The 20,231-nt window shown below is 57.3% G+C and overlaps 1 protein-coding gene across 1 annotated transcript; it reads left to right on the top strand.

Moving 5' to 3' along the window:
* Window positions 1–5,573: 5,573 nt before the first annotated feature.
* Window positions 5,574–10,879, top strand: LOC132245750 (major histocompatibility complex class I-related gene protein-like). The gene is made up of 4 exons (XM_059718600.1): window positions 5,574–8,290; window positions 8,753–9,046; window positions 9,224–9,307; window positions 9,828–10,879. Exons 1-4 carry the CDS (start codon window positions 8,083–8,085, stop codon window positions 9,926–9,928), a joined length of 687 nt encoding a protein of 228 aa, XP_059574583.1. The 5' UTR covers window positions 5,574–8,082; the 3' UTR covers window positions 9,929–10,879.
* The last annotated feature ends 9,352 nt before the right edge of the window (window positions 10,880–20,231 follow it).

Below are 20,231 nucleotides of genomic sequence, written 5' to 3'. Positions count from 1 at the left end.
TGAGGGGCGTGCAATGCTGCAACACATTCACCCCATTGTGAAGTGGACAACCAGCGCGTCCTGTTCGTGACGCCACGTCTCTCGTGGGTTATGGCATAGAGAAGATCCCATACAAGTGTCTGTTTCATTTGTGCGCTGGCTGGGGGATGTTCACCTAACTGCACGATTTCACAATGATTACACACTTAATTTATACAACACAATTGTGTTTTAAATTCCTGACTAAACATATAACATTGCTGTACTTTAAGAAATATCATAAACATCAAAAACACGATAACTATATATATATGTAAAGAACAATACTCTAAATGCACTTCTTTAAACAATTACAATTACAACTAACTATATAATTTGAACCAGAAAAGTCATTACTGTATTATACTTACAACCCTAGGATTCCCAGAAGCCGAACAGCTAGATATGGTTTCATTCCTCAGTAGTACGGTTAAATGGGCTGGCCTCAATACTGGTTGGACTAAGTCCCCTTCCTCCGGCCCCACTCGGGCGCTCGGCGGCATCAGCGTGAAGGGAGAGATCGGTGCTCGCGGAGAGGGTGGTTCAGGGGATCGCGCTGATCCGGCCTACCCTTGCGATCCTTCCTTCGGTGGTCTGCACACGAGGTTACCTCCCAGTTGGGACAGCAGGTTACGGGTTATATCGGGGTGAGTTGCCGCCATGGGCCCCTCCTTCCCAAACTTATCACTACTCCCATATTTGGGCTTGGATATTATGTCATGGAAAATTTCTGGGCGGGAAGGTTTTGGCCGCCAAGGGGAATTTTCCCCTGGGTGAACTCTGAGTGCCCCGGTTTCTAGGACTTTCCATGCCCCGGTGAACCTTTCGTGGCCCCGGTTTGTGACTAGTTGTCGAAATCCTTTAGGCTTCGACTGCTCGGCATTGTAGTCAATTGTTAATTCTGGCCTAGGCTGACTATGGGCACTTATTGCATACCCTATACATGACACAAACTTCTCATTAAGGTGGCAGACGGGGTCGTTGGGCATGATCCTGCCTTGAGCAGGGGACTGGAAATGGGGGGTAAAAGTGGACTTGGGGCGTGCAAGGGCTGGAGCAAGGACCTGGCTTTTGGGCTGGGTTTCCGGCTGAAGCCCATTTCCTTACACAGTGGGCATGGGGGGCTGTCAGGTGGCAGCCTGCCACGGCCAAACCGTGCTTCGGGCCAGGCCATGCCCTGCTCGGGGATGTCCAGGAGAGTCCCCAGTGGCACAGTCTGGTGTGGGGTGGTCCACGAGGGATTTCCAGCCATATTCCCAGCCCAAAGCCAGTTCCTTATTAGAGCCCACAGTGGGAGCCACGCTCTGGCCAGGCAGGACTGCGCTCGGGGGTCTTGGGGACAGTCCCCCGCTAGCATTGACGTGAAGTTTGGGGGAGACCAAGGAGTATTTTGCCCCATAGTCCCATCCTAATCTGCTCTTCGTTTGGGGCTCTGTACTTGATGCCGCATGTTTTCCATATGAATTAGTAAATATGCATAGCTAATGAAATTCTCTCTCTACGATGTGTAATTTGTGAATAACAAGCTTTTCTTGGATACAGATTAAGGAGAAGGAACCAAATTCAGCCTCGTCCCCGCAGCCGATGCCCAGGGCTGCGCCACAGCAGGAATCCTGCGCCCTGGGCCCAGCTCACGAGGCCCCGTCGCCCCCTGCACCGCGCAGTGACCCTGAAGCGCCCTGCGGGCTGCGCCATGGCCCACTGCACCTGTCGCTGCGCGGGAGCACCCGCAATGTCTGTGCACAACGGGCAGAAGCGCAGCACCCCATGGACTTGCACACATTTCCAGCCATATTCCCAGCGCCAGTGAGTGGCAGCGCCTGTCCTGGGCTGGGGGTAGGACAGAGCCGGGGTCCGGATGCAGGCAGTGTGTGCGCAGCCGGGCCGGGGGTAGGACAGCGCTGCCTAAGCCAAAAGGGAGCACGGCGACCTCCCCTTGCGGGGTCTGCTCCCTTTTGGGGTCTCTGGCGCGCCAGCTGGAGGAGCTCCAGGCCACAGTCCGCAGACTGCGTGCCATCAGGGACTGCGAGCAGGAGATAGACTCCTACTGCCAGGCCCTTCTCCCCCGGGAGGTGGAGGGTAGATCACAGTCTTCCTCCACGCCAAAGGAGGACTCTGGGACCTCCTGCTGTGTCCAGCCAGGGGCATGGACCAAGGTGGTCAAGGGCCCTAAGGCCCGCCGCACCAAGGCCCCTGCCCCGCCAGAGCTGAGCAACAGGGACGCACCTCTTGCCGCCCCAGCAGAGCCTGCCGAGTTGCCGGCTCCTGCAGGCCACATGGGCCTAACTGCAGCTCCCGCCCCTGCTCTCCCCAAGACAGAACGTAAGGTGTTTGTTGTGGGAGACTCCCTCCTGAGGGGGACGGAGGGGCCAATCTGCCACCCCGACCCCTTAGCCCGGCAAGTCTGCTGCTTCCCGGGGGCCCGCATCCAGGACATTGCGGAGAGGATCCCCAAGCTCCTCAAACCCACAGACCACTATCCCATGCTCCTTATTCATGTGGGCACCAATGACATGGCTCGGAGCACTCCCAGCCAGGTCATGAGGCGCTACAGGGATTTGGGAGTGGGGCTTAAAGGTCTGGGGGCACAGGTGGTGTTCTCGTCGATCCTCCCAGTCTCAGGCTATGGGCTGAGAAGGGACAGGAGGATCTATGTGGTCAACCAAAGACTGCGGTGCTGGTGTCGTCAGGAAGGCTTTGGCTTTCATGACCACAGCCCGCTCTTTGGCGAGAGAGGCAGCGAGCTGCTGGGAAGAGATGGTTTCCACCTCTCTCCCCTAGGGAGGAGGCTCTTCTCAGCCAGACTGGGTGACCTGCTCCACCGGGCTTTAAACTAAGCCTGCTGGGGGACGGGGGGACGACCGCCACTGCTGGCCCGCTGAGCAACCCTTGCAAAGCCAGCGGATCATGGCACTCAAGGGAGCCCACCCCAGCCCCAGCCCTGGTGAAATCTGTGGGCAAGGAAGGAGCCCCCCAGGGGGCACTTGCCTGCCTGTACACTAATGCCAGGAGCCTGGGGAATAAGCAGGAGGAGCTCATCCTCCTGCTCAGTGCAAACAATTACGATGTCATAGGGATAACGGAGACCTGGTGGGACTCCACCCATGACTGGACCACGGGGATAGATGGCTATACCCTGTACAGGAGGGATCGTGTAGAGAAAAGGGGCGGGGGTGTAGCTCTCTATGTTAAGGAAAGCTACATGTCCCTGCAAGCCGATATTGGTGACCAGGGTGGACGGCTGGAGACCCTCTGGGTTAAAATACGTGGGGAACACGGCACAGGGAACACAATGGTGGGAGTCTACTACAGACCTCCCACCCAAAGTCCTGAGCTTGACCAGGAGTTTGCCCAGGAACTGGCTGAGGCAGCTTGGTCCAGGACCATGGTTGTCATGGGTGACTTCAATTACCCAGACATCTCGTGGGAGGATCGCTCAGCAAAATCTGAGCGGTCGCAGAGCTTCCTCTCGTGCGTGGATGACCTCTACCTGACTCAAGAAGTCTATGGGCCAACGAGAGGCAAAGCACTGCTCGACCTGGTGCTGGCTACTGGGGAGGACCTAATCGGCGACCTAGTGATCGATGGGAAGCTGGGTGACAGCGACCACGAGCTGATCACCTTCACCATCCGCCGAAAAGCTGGCAAGTCAGTCAGCAACACGCAAGTCCTTGACTTCAGGAAAGCCGACTTTGACAAGCTCAGGAGGCTTGTCAGTGAGGCCCTAAGGGACTGTGACCGCAGGGAGAGGGGAGTTCAAGAAGAGTGGTTGCTCCTCAAGGGAGCGATCCTCAATGCACAAACTAAGTCTATTCCATCTCAGAGGAAAGGCAGCAAGAGGGCACAGCAGCCCCCCCTGGCTCTCCAGGGACCTAGCAGACCTCCTCAGGCTAAAAAGAAAGGCCTACAAAGGATGGAGGATGGGAGTCACCTCCAAGGAGGATTATTCTGCACTGGTCCGGTCCTGTAGGGAGCAGAGCAGGAAAGCCAAGGCTGCAACTGAACTCCAGCTAGCTTCGAGCATCAAGGACAATAAAAAGTCCTTTTTCAGATATGTGGGGAGCCGGAGGAAAAGCAGGGGCAACGTTGGACCCCTGCTGAACCAGATGGGGCAACTGACAACTGACGCCCAGGAAAAAGCCAACCTATTAAATAGGTACTTTGCGTCGGTCTTTCATCAGCCCCATGGGACGCCTGTGCCTGCTACAGGGCTGGGAAGTCCGGGTGAGGGTGATCCCCTGCCCTCCATTAATGCTGACTTTGTGAAGGAACATCTTGAGAAGCTGGATACCTTCAAGTCAGCCGTCCCTGACAATCTTCACCCCAGGGTACTCAAGGAGCTGGCGAGCATCATAGCCCAGCCTCCAGCGTGGATCTTTGAAAACTCTTGGCGCTCTGGTGTAGTGCCCGAAGACTGGAAGAAGGCCAACGTGGTGCCTATCTTCAAGAAAGGGAGGAAAGTGGATCCGGCTAACTATAGGCCCATCAGCCTGACTTCTATCCCGGGGAAGATCTTAGAAAAGTTTATTAAGGAGGCCATCCTTAATGGACTGGCTGACGCCAACATCTTAAGGGATAGCCAGCATGGGTTTGTTGCGGGTAGGTCTTGCTTGACCAATCTCATTTCCTTCTACGACCAGGTGACCTATCACCTGGACAAGGGAGATGAGATTGATGTCATATATCTTGACTTCAAAAAAGCCTTCTATCTGGTGTCCCATGATCGTCTCTTGGAGAAACTGGCCAATTGTTGCCTTGGGTCCTCCACGATCCACTGGCTGGAAAATTGGCTCCGGGGTTGGACCCAGAGGGTAGTAATTGATGGAAGTCACTCATCGTGGTGTCCTGTGACCAGTGGGGTCCCCCAGGGCTCTGTCCTTGGACCCATACTGTTCAACATCTTCATTAATGATGTGGACACTGGAGTCAGAAGCGGACTGGCCAAGTTCGCCGATGACACCAAACTTTGGGGCAAAGCATCCACACCAGGAGACAGGCGGATGATCCAGGCTGACCTGGACAGGCTCAGCAAGTGGGTGGACGAGAATCTGATGGTGTTCAACACTGATAAATGCAAGGTTCTCCACCTTGGGAGAAAAAACCCGCAGCATCCTTATAGGCTCGGCAGTGCTATGTTGGTTAGCACTATGGAAGAAAGAGACTTGGGGGTCATCATTGACCACAAGATGAACATGAGCCTGCAGTGCGATGCTGCGGCTAGTAAAGCGACCAAAACGCTGGCTTGCATCCATAGATGCTTCTCAAGCAAATCCCGGGATGTCATTCTCCCCCTGTACTCGGCCTTAGTGAGGCCACAGCTGGAGTACTGCGTCCAGTTTCGGGCTCCACAATTCAGAAAGTATGTGGAGAAGCTTGAGAGAGTCCAGAGAAGAGCCACGCGCATGATCAGAGGTCAGGGAAGCAGACCCTACGATGACAGGCTGAGAGCCCTGGGGCTCTTTAGCCTGGAAAAGCGCAGGCTCAGGGGTGATCTGATGGCCACCTACAAGTTTATCAGGGGTGACCACCAGTATCTAGGGGAACGTTTGTTCACCAGAGCGCCCCAAGGGATGACGAGGACGAATGGTCACAAACTACTACAAGATCATTTCAGGCTGGACATAAGGAAGAATTTCTTTACTGTCCGAGCCCCCAAGGTCTGGAACAGCCTGCCACCGGAGGTTGTTCAAGCGCCTTCACTGAACACCTTCAAGATGAAACTGGATGCTTATCTTGCTGGGATCCTATGACCCCAGCTGACGTCCTGCCCTTTGGGCGGGGGGCTGGACTCGATGATCTTCCGAGGTCCCTTCCAGCCCTCATGTCTATGAAATCTGTGAAGCCCTGGAGCCACCCCTGGGCGCAGCACCCCAGGGACAGGCCCCCAGCACCCTCCCCTCTCCCAGCACGGCCATTCCTGCCTGGGGAGCTGCTGGTGAGTGGGTGGAGTGGTGGAGCTGCTGCCTCTGACGGGGAGGGCGGATAGGCGCAAGCTGAGGAGAAGCTGCTTGTCCAGCCGGACCCTCGTCTGCTCTGCAGGGTCCCTCCGGCCCCAGCCCCGACCACGCAGCAGGACCGAGGCCTGATGGGGGCTGAGCCCAGGCCCAGGCCCTGAGCTGGGTGCACGAGGGCTCCCCAGGAGCAGGGTGGGCCGAGTGCCCGGGCTGTGCAGGGCTCGTACTTGGGCCAGAGGGTGCAGGGCAGCACGACCAGGCTGTGGGACACGGTGTGTGGCCCCTCCAGGCCAGGCCTGTGCCCTGCGGGGTTGGTCCTGTCTCAGCCCGTGCCCTGCCCTCAGCCAGCGCTGCCCTCTGCTGTTAACCCCACCGCTCAGTCTGCTCTGCGCCTCCACTCCAGCCTGGTGCTGCCCCATGTCCCTCCTCTGCGGCCCCTCTGGGACGGGGCAGTGAGCACCCGAGGGCACTGACGTCTGCCCCCACTAGTGCTGACCCCAGTCGCTCTCCCACAGGCTCCCACTCCTGCCGGCATTTCTACACGGGGGTGTCGAATCCCAGCCCGGACGTGCCCCGTTTCACTGCCGTGGGCTACGTGGACGACGAGCAAATTCTCCACTACGACAGGAGCCATGTAGGGACTGGGTGCAGGGGGCCGTCGACCCAGGCTTCTGGGACGGAGAAACCGTGACTTTACGGGACCGGCAGAGGGGATTTCACGTGAACCTGGTCACCCTGCAGCACCGCTACATCCAGAGAAGGGGTGAGTGTGAGCAGGCAGGTGTGAGCAGGAGGCCGTGGGGGACCCTGGGACTGAGGGTGAATGACGGCATCGGGGGGCACCTGGCCATCAGCAGCACAGGGTGGGGAGCCAGGAGGGCATCGCATTGTCTCCTGTCTGGTCTGTGTGTTCCTGCCAGCCAGCTCCTCCCTGCACTCCTCGCCCTGTCCTATGCCCCTTGGTGTCAGTAGTTTTGTAGGGTCGGAAGGGACCTGAGCAGATCATCAAGTCCGAGCCCCCGTTGTTCCTTGTTAGTCCCGGTAGTGCTTGGGGGAACAAGGACTCCCCCATTGCCTGCTGGTCCCCCTTGGCCAGTTTATAGACAGCCACCAGATCCCCTCTCAGCCTCCTCTTGTGGAGGCTGAACAGGTTCAGATCCCGCAGCCTCTCCTCGTAGGGCCTGCCCTGCTGCCCTTGACCATGCAAGTGGCCCTCTGGGCTACTCTGGCCCCTCTCCACGCTGGCCACCTCCCTCCTGAAGTGCAGCACCCAGACCTGGACGCAGTACTCCAACCGGGGCCTGACCGGTGTCGCGTAGAGGGGGAGGATCGCCTGCTTGGACCTGCTCCTGATGTGTCTGTGGATGCACGACAAGGTGCCTTTCCAACTTCATCCCCACACTGGCAGCCTCCAAAGCCACTCTGCCTTCCTGAGAAGGGTCAGCCAGGGCCCGTGCTGCCAGCTCTGACACACAGCAGAGAGGGGGACAGCGTGTGTGCCACCCGCTGTGGGTGAGCCTGCCCCAGCCCCCATGCCAGCCGGTCCCCCAGGCCTCTGCACACCCAGCCTGACCCCCTTGCAGCACAAGTGGGCACCGGGGTGAGAAGAGCACTGCAAGCCCTGCAGGAGCGGCTGCAGGAGGGGCTCTGGGCCCCTCCGTGACCCCAGCCCAGACAGCCCAGGGCAAGGGGCTCAAGTCCTGCATGTGGGGCTAATGGAGCTGGGAGGGACGGGGGCCAGGGCCGTGGAGGGAGGGCAGACGTGTGAGAGGGCAGGGGCCGTGCAGGCCTGCGGTGCCCAAGACAGCTGACTGCAGAGGTCTGTGTAGCAGGTTTCACCTGCCCCATCCTGCCCCTGCGTTCCCAGGGTGCGCGGGGGCTGCAGTTGTGTCCCTTCAGCCCTGTTCTCTGTGACCAGAGCCCCCGAGCTGTCCCGGTGCTGCCCCCCATGGGGTCGGCTCTGCCCCTGCCCAGCCTGGCAGCCCTCGGCGGCCTCTGCTCCCTGGGGCTGTGACCCTGGCCAGGGCTGGATCTGTGTGTTTCAGGGTCTCACACTCTCCAGCTCACGTACGGCTGTGAGCTCCACGAAGACCACAGCACTGAAGGCCACATGCAGTTGGGCTACGACAGGGGAGACTTCATCAGCTATGACTTGGGAATGCACACCTGGATAGTAGGGACAACGCAGGCCCAGGTCACCCAGCGCAGGTGGGATGAGAATAAAACCCTTCTTCAGGATACAAGAGCTTACCTGGAGGAGACCTGCATCGCGTGGCTGCGGCAGTACCTGCAGCACGGGGAGGCAGCGCTGCAGAGCAGTGAGTCCCGGTGTCACCGCCCAGGGCAGCACTGACCAGGGCAGCCCCGTCCCCACCCCTGGGAACACCATCCCCATCCCCATGTGCCAAGGGTGGCAAGCGCTGCATCTCGGTCCTGCTGCTGGATGAGACCCCAACGCTGCTGTGGGACACGGTGCCCCTGTCCCTGCCCTGCTCAGGCCTCCCAGCTGGGCAGAGCCCACCGGGTGTCCGTACTCCAGCCACGTGTCTGAGAACCAGAGATCAGCTGTATGGGATCCCGTTCCTGCAGCCCCGAGCCCAGCACAGCCGTGTCTCCCATCCCTGTGCTCCTGCCCTGGCGCTGTCTGCTCCTCCCTGAAGTGGCAGCTGGAGCCGACTTTGTATGGCCCAGTGCAGGGCACGCGTGGCCTCCTGGCAGGGGTCTCTGGCCCAAGGGTCGTGGAGGGGCTGTCGCTGTAACGGGTGTCTCCTCTCTCCCAGAGCGCCCTGTGGCACAGGTGAGCGACCGGCCGTCATCATGGGATGGACGCACCACCCTGTCCTGTCAGGTCCACGGCTTCTACCCTAAGGACATGGCTGTCGTCTGGCTGCAGAACAGGGAGGCGCAGCCCCAGGAGACGAGCCGCTCGGGGGTCCTTCCCAGTGGAGACGGGACCTACCAGACCTGGCCCACCATCGAGATCCACCTGAGCAGCAACCACAGCTACACCTGCAGCGTGGAGCACGTGAGCCTGGGTGCAGCCCTGAGAGTGGCCTGGGACAAGGGCAGGATGGGTGAGTGACCCCCGCACCAGGAGGGAGAAGCAACCAGGTGCTCGGGGCTCGAAGCAGGGAAGTAACAGGGGGATCGGAGGATGTAGGGGGCACTGACAGGGAGGGGGCATTTGGCCGATGCAGTGTTGGGGGCAAGTCTGGGGGTTCCCCTCTCTCACAGCCCCTTCCCTCTTCCAGAGTCCGACCCAGCGATGATTGTAGGCATCGTTATGGGTGCTGTGCTGGTCACTGCCATGGCGGGCGCAGCCGTTTTCTTCCTCAGTAAGTGCTGGGCAAAGTGCTTGGGGCCAGGCCACGGCCAGACCTTGGGGTTGGGGAGCAGGGAGGGCTACAGCTACAGCAACAGCTACTCTGACTCCTGCATCCAAGGTAAGTGTGAGGGGCTCTGGCCTGAGGGATCCCCCAAAGGAGACATCTTCCCTCTCTGAGCCAGCCCTGGTGTCCCTGGTCCCCCCAAGTCCAGACAGCTGCAAGGGCTGAGTGCCAGGACAGCCGAGTGTCTGGGTCTGTGCCACGGAGAGGGGCAGAGCGGGGGTGTCCGTGGCCCCCCAGGAAGCCTGGGCTCTGGGCCTGCTTGTCTGGGGAAGAGGCTGCAGCCCGGGCACGGCCGGGAGCAGAGCTAGTGCAGCGCAGGGGACCCGGCTGTGGGAGGTGCGTTGGGAAGGGGCATCTCGTCCCCTCCGTGCTGGGAGTGACCCCGGGTGGAGCCGCGGCCAGGCCTGTGGCTGCCCCGTGTTGCAGTCCCTCCGGCTGCTCCATCTCCTGTGTCTTGTTCCCACAGCTGAGCAGAGCCCGGTGGAGCGTGCACCTCGTCCTCGGGACCCTGCAGAGGAGGAGAGGGAGCAGCACAGCAACGTGCTGCAGCCCATTTCCAACTCATAAGCACCTTTGTTTTTGCCTTGAATTTTCCAGACAAAGCGCCTTGCTCTGGGACAGCAACTAGCCCATGGGTGTTTTTTAAACCACTTGTGTCTGTGAGCTAGAAGCACTCAGCGCAGAGCAGTGCGTCAGTGCTGTATTGCGGGAAGTGGCTGGGCAGTGGTTGTGACAGGTGGGATTTGGGGCTGACTTGTAGCTGAGCGGCTGCTTGCCGATCCTGGACCACAGTTTGGTATTGTGTGTTGCCAACGGGAGGCAGAGCTGCGATGCCCTCAGAGCTGATTGTGAACGCTGCGGTGACCAGGCTGCACTGACGCGGGCAGCGTGTGGGTCATGCCCTCCAGCCCCCTTGCTCGCTCTGTCCCGGAGCTGATTGTGCAGTACAGCTCCCAGCCCCGTCTGCGCGGACTGAGCTGCTATTCAACTTCTCCCATTGCTTTTTGGTGCCCTGGTTGGCCCAGGGTGCAGCGTGCCCGCTCCCCGTAGTCTGGGGCATGGCTTGGAGAACAAAACCTCAGGGAAACGGGGGGCCTTCACCGCCCCCTCCCCGCAGGTTCCGGGACTCTGGCCGTGATTCTGATGAGCAGAGTCTTCTTCTCCATCTTTTTTTTCCCCAGAGCTTTAGCCCCAGGCAGGTTCGGGAGCTGTTCCTTGGGTCCTTCCAGCCCCACTTCCAGCTCAGGGGCGGGCGATTATTTCTGTTGGAGAACTGTTCTTCTAGAAATTTTTAATTTGATTAACATTTAATTTTATTATTACTTATGTTGTGTACAATACAAACAAGAATCAAATATAAACTTTTGCTTATGTATATTGGGGTGAGGTTTGTGTGGGAGGGGGCGGTAATAGGGTATGTTGGGGGTTGCCATGAGGCTGAAGTTGGTTCCTTCTTTATTCGGAGTTTCTTATTCCTTATTCCCGCTTCCTTCTTCTAGACTAGACCCAATAAAAACTTGTTCTCAATGAATTGCTCATCCTACAGCGAGAGAATTTAATTAGCTATGCATATGTACTAATTAATATGTAAAATAATATTCTGCATCAAGTACAGAGCCCTAAATGAAGGTGAGATTGGGATGGGATTATGGGACAAAATACTCCTTGGGCTACCCCAGATTTCATGGCGATGCCACTGGGGGTCTGTCCCAAAGACCCCTGAACACAGTGCCGCCCGGCCCAAAGCACAGTTTGGCCGTGCCAGGCTGCCAGCTAACAGCCCCCATGCCCACTGTACTAAGTATAATGGCTTGAATAAGGAACTGGCTTTCAGGCTGGGTTCATGGCTAGAAATTGTGCTTGGGCCGCCCATTGTAATACCTCTGCATGCCCGGGGGACTGTCCTGGCCATCTGTGACCAGAGACTTCTCTGGCCCAAACTCCGGTTTGGCTGTGCCAGGCTGACAACACACCGCACCCCAGCCGCGGTGCTGAATACAGGGAACTGAATAAGGAACTGGATTGTGGACTGGCATTATACCAAGAAATCCTTCTTGGGCCACCCCAGACCATGTCTCTGTACAACCAGGGGACACTTCTGCACATCTCTGACCAGAGATTTGCCTGGCCCAAGGTGCACTTTGGCCAACTAACAGTACCCCAGCCACTGTGCTAAGTACCTGGAACTGAATAAGGAACTGGATTTTGTGCTGGGATTATACCCAGAGTATTGTCCGGCCCAAGGCACAGTTTGGCTCCGCCACGCTGCCAACTCCGAGCACGGCCCGAGCACAGGCCAGAGGGCAGGGAACGACTGCAGGCAGACCGGGACAGGCTGGAAAAGTGGGCAGAACACAATAGGATGCAGCACAACAAGGACAAGTGCAGAGCGCTGCACCGAGGGGGTCATATCCAGCACGCCCACTGGCTGGGAGTGACCCTCTCAGCAGCACAGGAGCGGAAAGGGATCTCGGAGTCATCGTGGATCCAAGATGAACACGAGTTGTCAGTGTGGGGAAACCGTCAGCAAAGGTAACCGCGCTGTAGCGTGCATCAGCACATGCATGACGACTAGATCCCGGGAGGTGATCCTTCCCCTCTGTGCGGCGTTGCTCAGACCGCAGGTGGAGTCCTGCGTCCAGTTGTGAGCGCCGCACTTCAAGAAGGATGTCAATAGACTTGGGAGGGTGCAGAGGAGGCCGCTCACGGTTAGGGAGGAGAGACTGGGACTGGGACCTCTTCAGCCTCTGTAAGAGCAGGCCGAGAGGTGACCTTGTGGCTGCCTACAAATGCATTGGGGGCAGCAAGGGAGTGGAGATGCTCTGGTCAGCAGGGCACCTCTTGGGGCAACAAGGAGCAATGGTTACAAACTGATAGCGAGCAGATTTTGGCTAGATATCAGGAAAAACTTCACAGTGAGAGTGGCCAAAATTTGGCCTGGGTCCCAGAGGAGGTGGTGCTCTCCCCTGCCTTGCGGGGCTTGAAGAGAAGGCTGGGTAGGCATCTGGCTGGGGGCATCTGGCTCTTTCCTGCCTAGGCAGGGGTCGGACTCGATAATCTGTTGAGGTCCCTTCCGACCTGAGCATCTCTGAAGCCAAAACCTGCAGAGTTGATGCTTCCATAAACCTGGGACCTCCGTGTTTAAAAGCTGGTTAAAATCAAAGTTCAGTTTGACTTAGCAGTGGTGTAGTGCCACCTGGGTAGCTCCAGCAGATTGAAAGGTAGGTGTGCATGCTGTAACCTCAGTTACTGGGGGATTTCTATGTTATAACTTGGCCGGCATATGGGACAGAAGGCCCTTGGCAGTACACACCCCAGCGGGAAAGGCGCACGGGATCTTTGGCAAGTGTCACACACAACCTGGGCGGTGGCAGGAGGCTCTAAGTGTGTATGGAGCCCTGGGCTGTACTGTGACCCGAAAAGGGACCTGTTCAAGGGAGTGTGGGGATGTCAAAGACCTGCTGGAAAGCGTGGCACCAGAGGGGTCCAGAGGCGCAGAGTGGAGCTGAGGGAAAGAGATGGATGAGAGGTCACAAGGCTGAGAGAGGTCACTGCTAAGAGCACTGAGATCTCAAGTAGCCCGAGGAGGGGCCCAAAGCCGGAAAGTGAGAGTGTCTCACTCCACGAGGGTGAAGACGAGCAGGGCAGAAGAGCCTAACCTGGGTAACACCTAAAAATGACTGCCTCCTGGTCGGCTCTTCCCAGGTGCCGCTCCCCTGCGCACCGTCCTCAGGGCTTGTCTGCCTCAACCTCCACGCAGCGGGTTTCCCCTTTACGGGAGCCCCAGCTGTGCCTGGGGGCAATAACCGTGACCTCCAGCCACCCCTGCAGTCATGCCCATGCCTTGCAGCTGTCATTCAGTGTGCAGAACGGGGAACCGAATAAGGAACTGGATTTTGTGCTGGGATTATACCCAGAGTATTGTCCGGCCCAAAGTGTGTTTGGCTCTGCCATGCTGCCAACTCCGAGCACGGCCCGAGCACAGACCGGAGGGTAGGGAATGACTGCAGGCAGACTGGGACAGGCTAGAAATTGGGCACAACATGGCCCCAGGCGAGAGGGAGAGGGCCCTTGTGACTCTCTCAAAGTCATGTTGTTATCCAGATTCACATCCTTCTTTAGGAGCACCCCTTCTGCGACCTCTGAACAGGGATGCCCGCAGGTAGGCAGCAGGCACGCCGAGACCAATGCCCATTAACCTGGTCAGCAGGGCCTCAGTTTTCCGTGTGTCTTGAAAAGCAGAGTCTCAGCATTTTGGGCCACAACCACCCTTCAGGTTTGTGCTGGTCCAGAGCCAAGCACAGTGGGTTTCCTGCTGAGGACTAGAGGCCCCAGGCATTGCCACGGTACAGACACTTCACAGCGACGGTCTTCTCCCTCTCCTAGTGACTGGCTCTTTTACGCAGCCATTGCCATCACACCTTTGGTCTCCATGGCTTCAGGTAGCTGAGAAAAAGGCAACAAAAGGCATCCAATTAAGAGTTTTCTTTCTTCCAATGTTATCTTTGCTGCCAGCATGACTCAGTTTTTTTCCCCCTGGGACTAGGAAAATCCCAAGGGGCTGTACCTTGCCCCTTGCGTCCCTGCCGAGTACAACTTCATGGTGCACGCAGTCCCTTTCGGTCAGGAAGTACTGGCGTAGAAAACGATTATTTAGTGGGAGAAGGGCTGGAGACGCCGGGCCCTTAAGTAGCCCCAGAAACTTGCATTCCTCTTCATTTCCTCAGGAACCAAATCTAGGAGTGATGCAAGGAGCCCGAGTAGCAATGCTTCTTCTGGGGGCTGCGGCGGGACCCGTCCAGCACACGCACCTGGGGGAGAAGCACGGGGGAGCCGCTAGCAAAGGCCCTGCTCATGCTGCGCTGCTCCCTTCCCCGGCCAGGAGTTGTGGGGGCCTTTCCCTTGCGCACGAACAGGAGCCCTCGTGCCTCCTGCCCCCTCCGCTGATTAATCCAAGTTGGTCGGCACACCACCAGGGACTACTGCTACCGAAGGCGCTGCTCCAGCTCCAGCGTCTGAGCCTGGCAGAACAGCACCCACCGCGTCGTCTTCTTGGCGGTGCCCGGCAGGCCTGGCTCCATCCCACTGGGTCACACACAGCGGTAAGGCACCTTAAGGTGTCTGCACGCGGGTTGAAGCGCCTTAACTAATCACATATACATTTGATACCTGCTTTAGGCAAGTAGGACATTTAGGTGTGAGTAGCCTAAAATCATTTTAAGCTGCATTAAGAGCACACATGTGTAGACCTGTGCTCTTAATGCACCTTAAAAATACCTAATGCACCGTAAACCACCACGTGAAGATGTGCCCACTGAGACCAGAAGCTCTTTGTGGAAGGCAAGGAAAGGGCCCATGAATCCCCACCAAACACCTTCCTCCAGGGCCACTCACATCTCCTGAAGAGGGCAAGCAGGGTGAGACACGGGATCACACGTGCCCCAAGGACCGGTCTGGTACAAACCCGTGTCTCTGGGGCGGGGAGAGGATACGCACGCGCTTTGGGCCACGCACGCCCTGCAGGAGCGCAGGTGGGCGACAAGGAGGGCCAGTGAGCTTTCTCAGGGTGTGCAGGGACCAGGAAGCTGGTGTTCCCTCTGCTTTTCACACTGACCTATTTTACACCACCTTGTCGAGGGGTCATGATTTTTATGTGTGGGTCTCAACACAGCTATAAGGCAAAGGAGACAGAAAAGTATAGCCAGCACATCCGGTGATTGTAAACCACACCAACATCACAAGTAATCAGGGCAGCGCGGAGAAGAGCGGGCTGTTATCAGAGCTCAGCGACACAGCACCGTGCTCACCTGAAGTCAGGTAGAAGCTGGAGGAGTTCCCGTTGTGCTAGGCCCTAGTTACACTAAGCTATTATAAGCAGTGGTGCCAAAAAGCAGTGTGGGACAAAGGAGCCTCCTGACGGCTGGATGACACCGTCAGAAAGACAAAATGAAAACACACCAAGGAGCAAAAAGACACTGAAGGAAGGACAAAAACCAAAAACCCCAAACAAACTCAAGCACTTCCTAATGAGCCAGAGATCACAAGTCCAGGTGCACAACCTTGGCAAATGTAACAAGCAGAGATGAACATCTCGACAGAGAGAGAGAGAAGAGTGAGCATGAGATGGGGGCTTGCAGGTAGAAATACACGGGTGGGGAAACCTGTCCCTTGTAGAGCCGAGAGGAACCATGAATAATGGACGGTGTCTCTACTGGTCAAGGGCAAATGTCACCAAGTTGGGCTGAGTGTTCATCAGGCAACGGGGATGCCGTGCGGTGAGAAACCTTTCTGAGCTTTCGCCACCGACCACGTATCCGAGTGGTGTTTTCTGTGTCACCTTCAGGATCTGGAAGACGTCTCCTGAACACCAGCCTTCCCGGGCATGCAGGCTCCAGCAGCCTGTAGGCCAAAAGCAACAGCAGCCAGGTACGACCTGAGACATCTTCCCACATGGCTAGGAACAACAGAAAGTAGGGTAGAGTTGTACCTTGTAGACTAATCAAAGTAGATCGACAGAGTGATAGACACACACACACACACACACACAGACACAGATAGATAGATAGATAGATAGATAGATAGATAGATAGATAGATAGATAGATAGATAGAGAGGCCATGCTGTGCTGTCTGATCCAAGCTGAAGGGCACGAATCCCTAGAAGGGGTCCCACAGCTACGGTGGACGAGTCCTAAAGGCAAAGCGCTGTGCAGAACACTTACTGGATCAGCGCAGGGCCTCGCCGAGCCTGGCCTGCAGACACAACTCACCTTGTTCACCTCCAGGCCCAGGCTGCTCTGAGTTTGCAATGCTGTGAGATCAGATGCTTGGTCATTGCCCGTCCACCCTCATCTGAGACCCAGCCACACTTGCATTGCTAACTATGACTCCAGAGCCAGCAACGAATGCACCCTGCACGTGCTCTCGACATCCGCACCCGCAGGTGGGAACTCCTGGCCTCGTGCAAGGGACGGGACAGACGCTGCGGACAAGACGGACTACGACAGTGCTTCAGACAATGGTTGACTCCTGTCGGCCTCAGCACAGCACAATGAGGATGTCACACAGGGACCCAGCTGAACTTTGCTGCGCAGGGCAAGGATCCTGCCCCACGCTGGTGATTCGGGGGCAGCACTGCAGGGAGGAGCAGATCTCTTCTGCAGTAGAAACGCTGCTGATGTTTGGTACCAGGAAGCCTGACCACAGACTGATCTTCATCCTGTCTCATCTGTGCTGTTCCTCAGGAATATCAGCACTGACTTCACAGGAGACTGCTCTGGGCAGTGTTTCTCTGGCAGTTTCCAATGTAGATACGTTCAAGGGAAAGGGAGGTCTGTGGGAAAGGCAGCCACGTCCTCAGGGTCCCAGCAGGCCGAGCAGTTGGGGCTGAGCCCCAGCACGTTAGGCCAAGGCGTGTTCCTCCAGGGTTCATCCCAGCAGGGGCTCTTGCAGCCTCCAGTGCAGTACCACCGCTGCGTTTGCACCTCCCCGAGGTCACAGACCCTAGTCCACCTCCAAGGGCTCCCTGCAGGTAGCAGAAAGCACATATCCCGCCTCAGCCATCTCAGTGCAGGGACCTGAACGCAGCCGGAGAGAGGCATAGCCATTACTGCCTCAGTGGGCAAGCTAGCGTGCCCTAGAGACTGATCCTCATCCATCCTGAATAGACACAGAGGTTGCCTGCTCTGGAAAGGCCATGACGTGGGCAGCCGTCCTTGATCCTGTTCCACATAGTGAAGTTCTCTCGCGCTCTCCTGTTCCTTCAGGGGAGGATGCTTATGCGTATCATGCAGGCCTGGCGCTCCCTCTGACGCGGACATCTGCAGCACAGAAAAGGAGGCAGAAGTTGGAGCCTGGCTCTAGACGGGAACCAAGGCCACTCCTAGTCAACCCAGCTGGAAGTGGGGACCCAGGCATTCAGGATGGAGGGCCGGAGGCAGCTGGACGTGAAGTCAGCCACGTCACTGTGTTGCAGGCTCTTGGCTCCAGAAGCCGGGGAGCGTTAACCACAGCGGCCCAATGTGTCACCTATGCTCACCATGGACTTCGAGCCTTGCCGCTGTCCTGCGAGTCAACAGTGAGAGGTGTCTTAACCGACATGCCAGTCTGATGCCAATGGCAGCTCCCGCTGAGCTTATTCCCTGATGCATGGAGAGTGCCGGGATTTCTTCTAAAAGGTCTTAAAAAACATCTCTTTGCAGTACAAGATAAATCAGTAGGTGTTGTGCGCCCCAGTTCTTTGGTCATCTTCCAGCTGATGTACATGACAGGAACCCACGTGTCCTCTTCTGGAGTCTGGCTCCAGGAGCAGAATTCAAGGCTCCTTCAGGTCATGTCATCTCTGTCTCGGCCACTTCTGCAGCCTCCCAAAAGGGGCAGGGAGCAGTAAAGTTCCTGAAGCCGGAGCAGAGCCTTCTGGATTGTTCTCCTCTCATAGATGCCATCTAGTAACCCAATGACCAAAGGTTTCTGCAGACCCTCGGCATGCTTTGTAATGGGGCAAGGGGCAAGGCTTCTTGAATACGTATATTTGCACCCCAAGGTACGGAGAAAGGCCAGAGTGCCCCAGGAAAGGTCAATGCCCTACTTCTCTTGCGTGCCACTCCAGGATGACAGGCTCCTATTACATGAAGCAAGTACTCCAGCCCTTAGTACAGAATTGGGACGCTGCTTCAGGCTCCATCATGACAACTTTGCAGCCCTTGATGGAAAAGCATGCCGGGTACAACAGAAGCAGAGCAAATGCAATAGCACAGTTTCTGGGTTTGAATTGTATTTCATTGCCCTCCCTGTGCTTGCCCCGTTTTCTGCATTTGCTTTCCACATGAAGGTGGAGGTGCAGGGGCTACAGCCTGGGGAACTCGAGGGGTACGTGTGCCAGGGTTACTGCAGGGTGTGTTACTGGGTTACTTTAGTCGTTGGGTTACCACTTCTCCCCACATCATCTTTCCCAGCCAGGCCCAGCTCAGCCCAGGACTGAGCACAGTCAAGTCAGGGCAATACTTCCCTTCACTCCTTACCCCAGCGATCCAGATCGTGCTGCGTGTCTCTGCTGCAAGCTGCCTAACCAAGCAGGAAACCTCCGTCCCTTTTCTTCAATACATTGGAAGTCAAATGAAGGCACCAGGTAATGGGGGGCTCGGCAGGCCACGCTTGGTAATCTGGGGGTTGCACCAGATGAAAAAGCTGACCTCTTGAACAAAACCTTTGCCTCCATTTGTCTGAGCAGGGCCTCAGACATGCCCCGCCGGGATCCCGGACAGCCCCAGGAGAGGCACCCCCAGGCCTGGGCTCAGGGAGGACCGAGTTAGGGAACTGCTGGAGGGGCTGGACGTGTTCAAAGCAGCCGGTCCAGACGCTCTCCACCCCAGGGTGCTGAGGGAACTGGCAGGGGTCCTTGCAGGGCCCCGGACACAGCTTCACGAGCAGTCGTGGGGCTCTGGCGAGGTGCCGGAGGACTGGAAAAGGCCAATGTGGTCCCCAGTCTCAACCAAGGGAGGAGGAGGACCCAGGTAATGAAAGGCCCGTTAGTCTCACTGCAGCTGGGGAAGCTGCGTGCGAGAACGATGCAGGAGCACAACTGTGAGGGGCACTGGTTAGACCACAGCTGGAGTACTGCGTCCAGCTCTGGGTGCCGCACGTCAGGAGGGATGTGGCCAGCGTGGAGAGGGGCCAGAGGAGGCCACCCACATGGTCAGGGGCAGCAGGGCAGGCCCTTCCAGGAGAGGCTACGGGACCTGAACCTGGTCAGCCTCCACAACAGAAGGCTGAGGGGGATCTAGTGGCCCTTTACAAACTAGTCCGAGGGGACTAGCAGGCACTGGGGGAGCCCCTGTTCCCCCGAGCACTCCCAGGAGTGCCTAGAAATAATGGCACAAGCTGGCAGAGGGCAGAGTCGGGCTGGATATCAGGAGGCGCTACTGCACAGTCAGGGCGGCTAGGACCTGGAGCCAACTTGCAAGGGAAGTGGTGCTGGCTCCTCCCCGGGGCTCTTCAAAAGGAGGCTAGATAGTCAGCTAGCCGGGGTGGTTTGATCCCCGCGTTCTTCACTGCCCACAGCCGGGGGGCGGATTGGATGATCTGCTCAGGTCCCTTCAGACCCTCTCAGCTATGAAACTAGAAAACACAGTGGCACGTGGAGGCAGCCAGGTCTTAACGGTCCCCGAGAGCTCCAGTGGGCTCACAAACAAGGACGCGGCACACACGACCCAATAGGTCCAGGGAGGTGATACTTCCCCTCTATCGGGTGCTGGTCAGACCGCAGTTGGAGTACTGCGTGCAATTCTGGGCGCCGCACTTCAAGAGGGATGCGGATAACCTGGAGAGGGTCCAGAGAAGGGCCACTCGTATGGTTAAGGGCCTGCAGACCAAGCCCTACAAGGAGAGAACCCCATATTGAGGGCTATAGGCTGTACAGAAAGGACAGGGTGGGGAAGAAAGGGGGAGGGGTTGCGCTCTATGTCAATGAGCAATATACATCAACCCTCATCAAGACGTAATCCAAGGATGAGGAAGTAGAAAGATTGTGGGTTAGGCTACATGGGGGGCAAGGAGAAAGGGATTTGGTGGTAGGGGTCTGCTACAGACCCCCACACCAAGGGGAAGAAAGAGATGCGGGGCTCCTGAGGCAACTCTCGGAGACCATAAAAGCTAAAGAGGCGGTAGTCATGGGGGACCTAAACTACCCGGACATCTGCTGGGAGATGCAGACAGCAAAGTCCCATCGCTCACGCAGGTTTCTAACCTGTGTACAGGACCTCCACCTGACACAGGAGGTACACGGTCCCACTAGGGGGAATGCCTTACTGGATCTGGTATTGGCAACGGGAGATGACATGGTAGGGGACATCCAGATCGGTAGCCATCTGGGG

The sequence above is a fragment of the Alligator mississippiensis genome, chromosome 15 (assembly GCF_030867095.1).
Source record: "Alligator mississippiensis isolate rAllMis1 chromosome 15, rAllMis1, whole genome shotgun sequence".
Taxonomy (NCBI): domain Eukaryota; kingdom Metazoa; phylum Chordata; order Crocodylia; family Alligatoridae; genus Alligator; species Alligator mississippiensis.
The sequence above is the reverse complement of the archived record's forward strand: the minus strand, read 5'-3'. Positions and strand labels throughout refer to the sequence as shown.

Bases quoted from the DNA above. Each gene is read 5' to 3' on its own strand.
- LOC132245750 (XM_059718600.1), top strand. From the start codon at position 8,083: ATGCAGTTGGGCTACGACAGGGGAGACTTCATCAGCTATGACTTGGGA. The intron at 8,291-8,752 runs GTGAGTCCCGGT...CCTCTCTCCCAG, and splicing joins GGAGGCAGCGCTGCAGAGCA to AGCGCCCTGTGGCACAGGTG. The intron at 9,308-9,827 runs GTAAGTGCTGGG...TTGTTCCCACAG, and splicing joins CGCAGCCGTTTTCTTCCTCA to CTGAGCAGAGCCCGGTGGAG.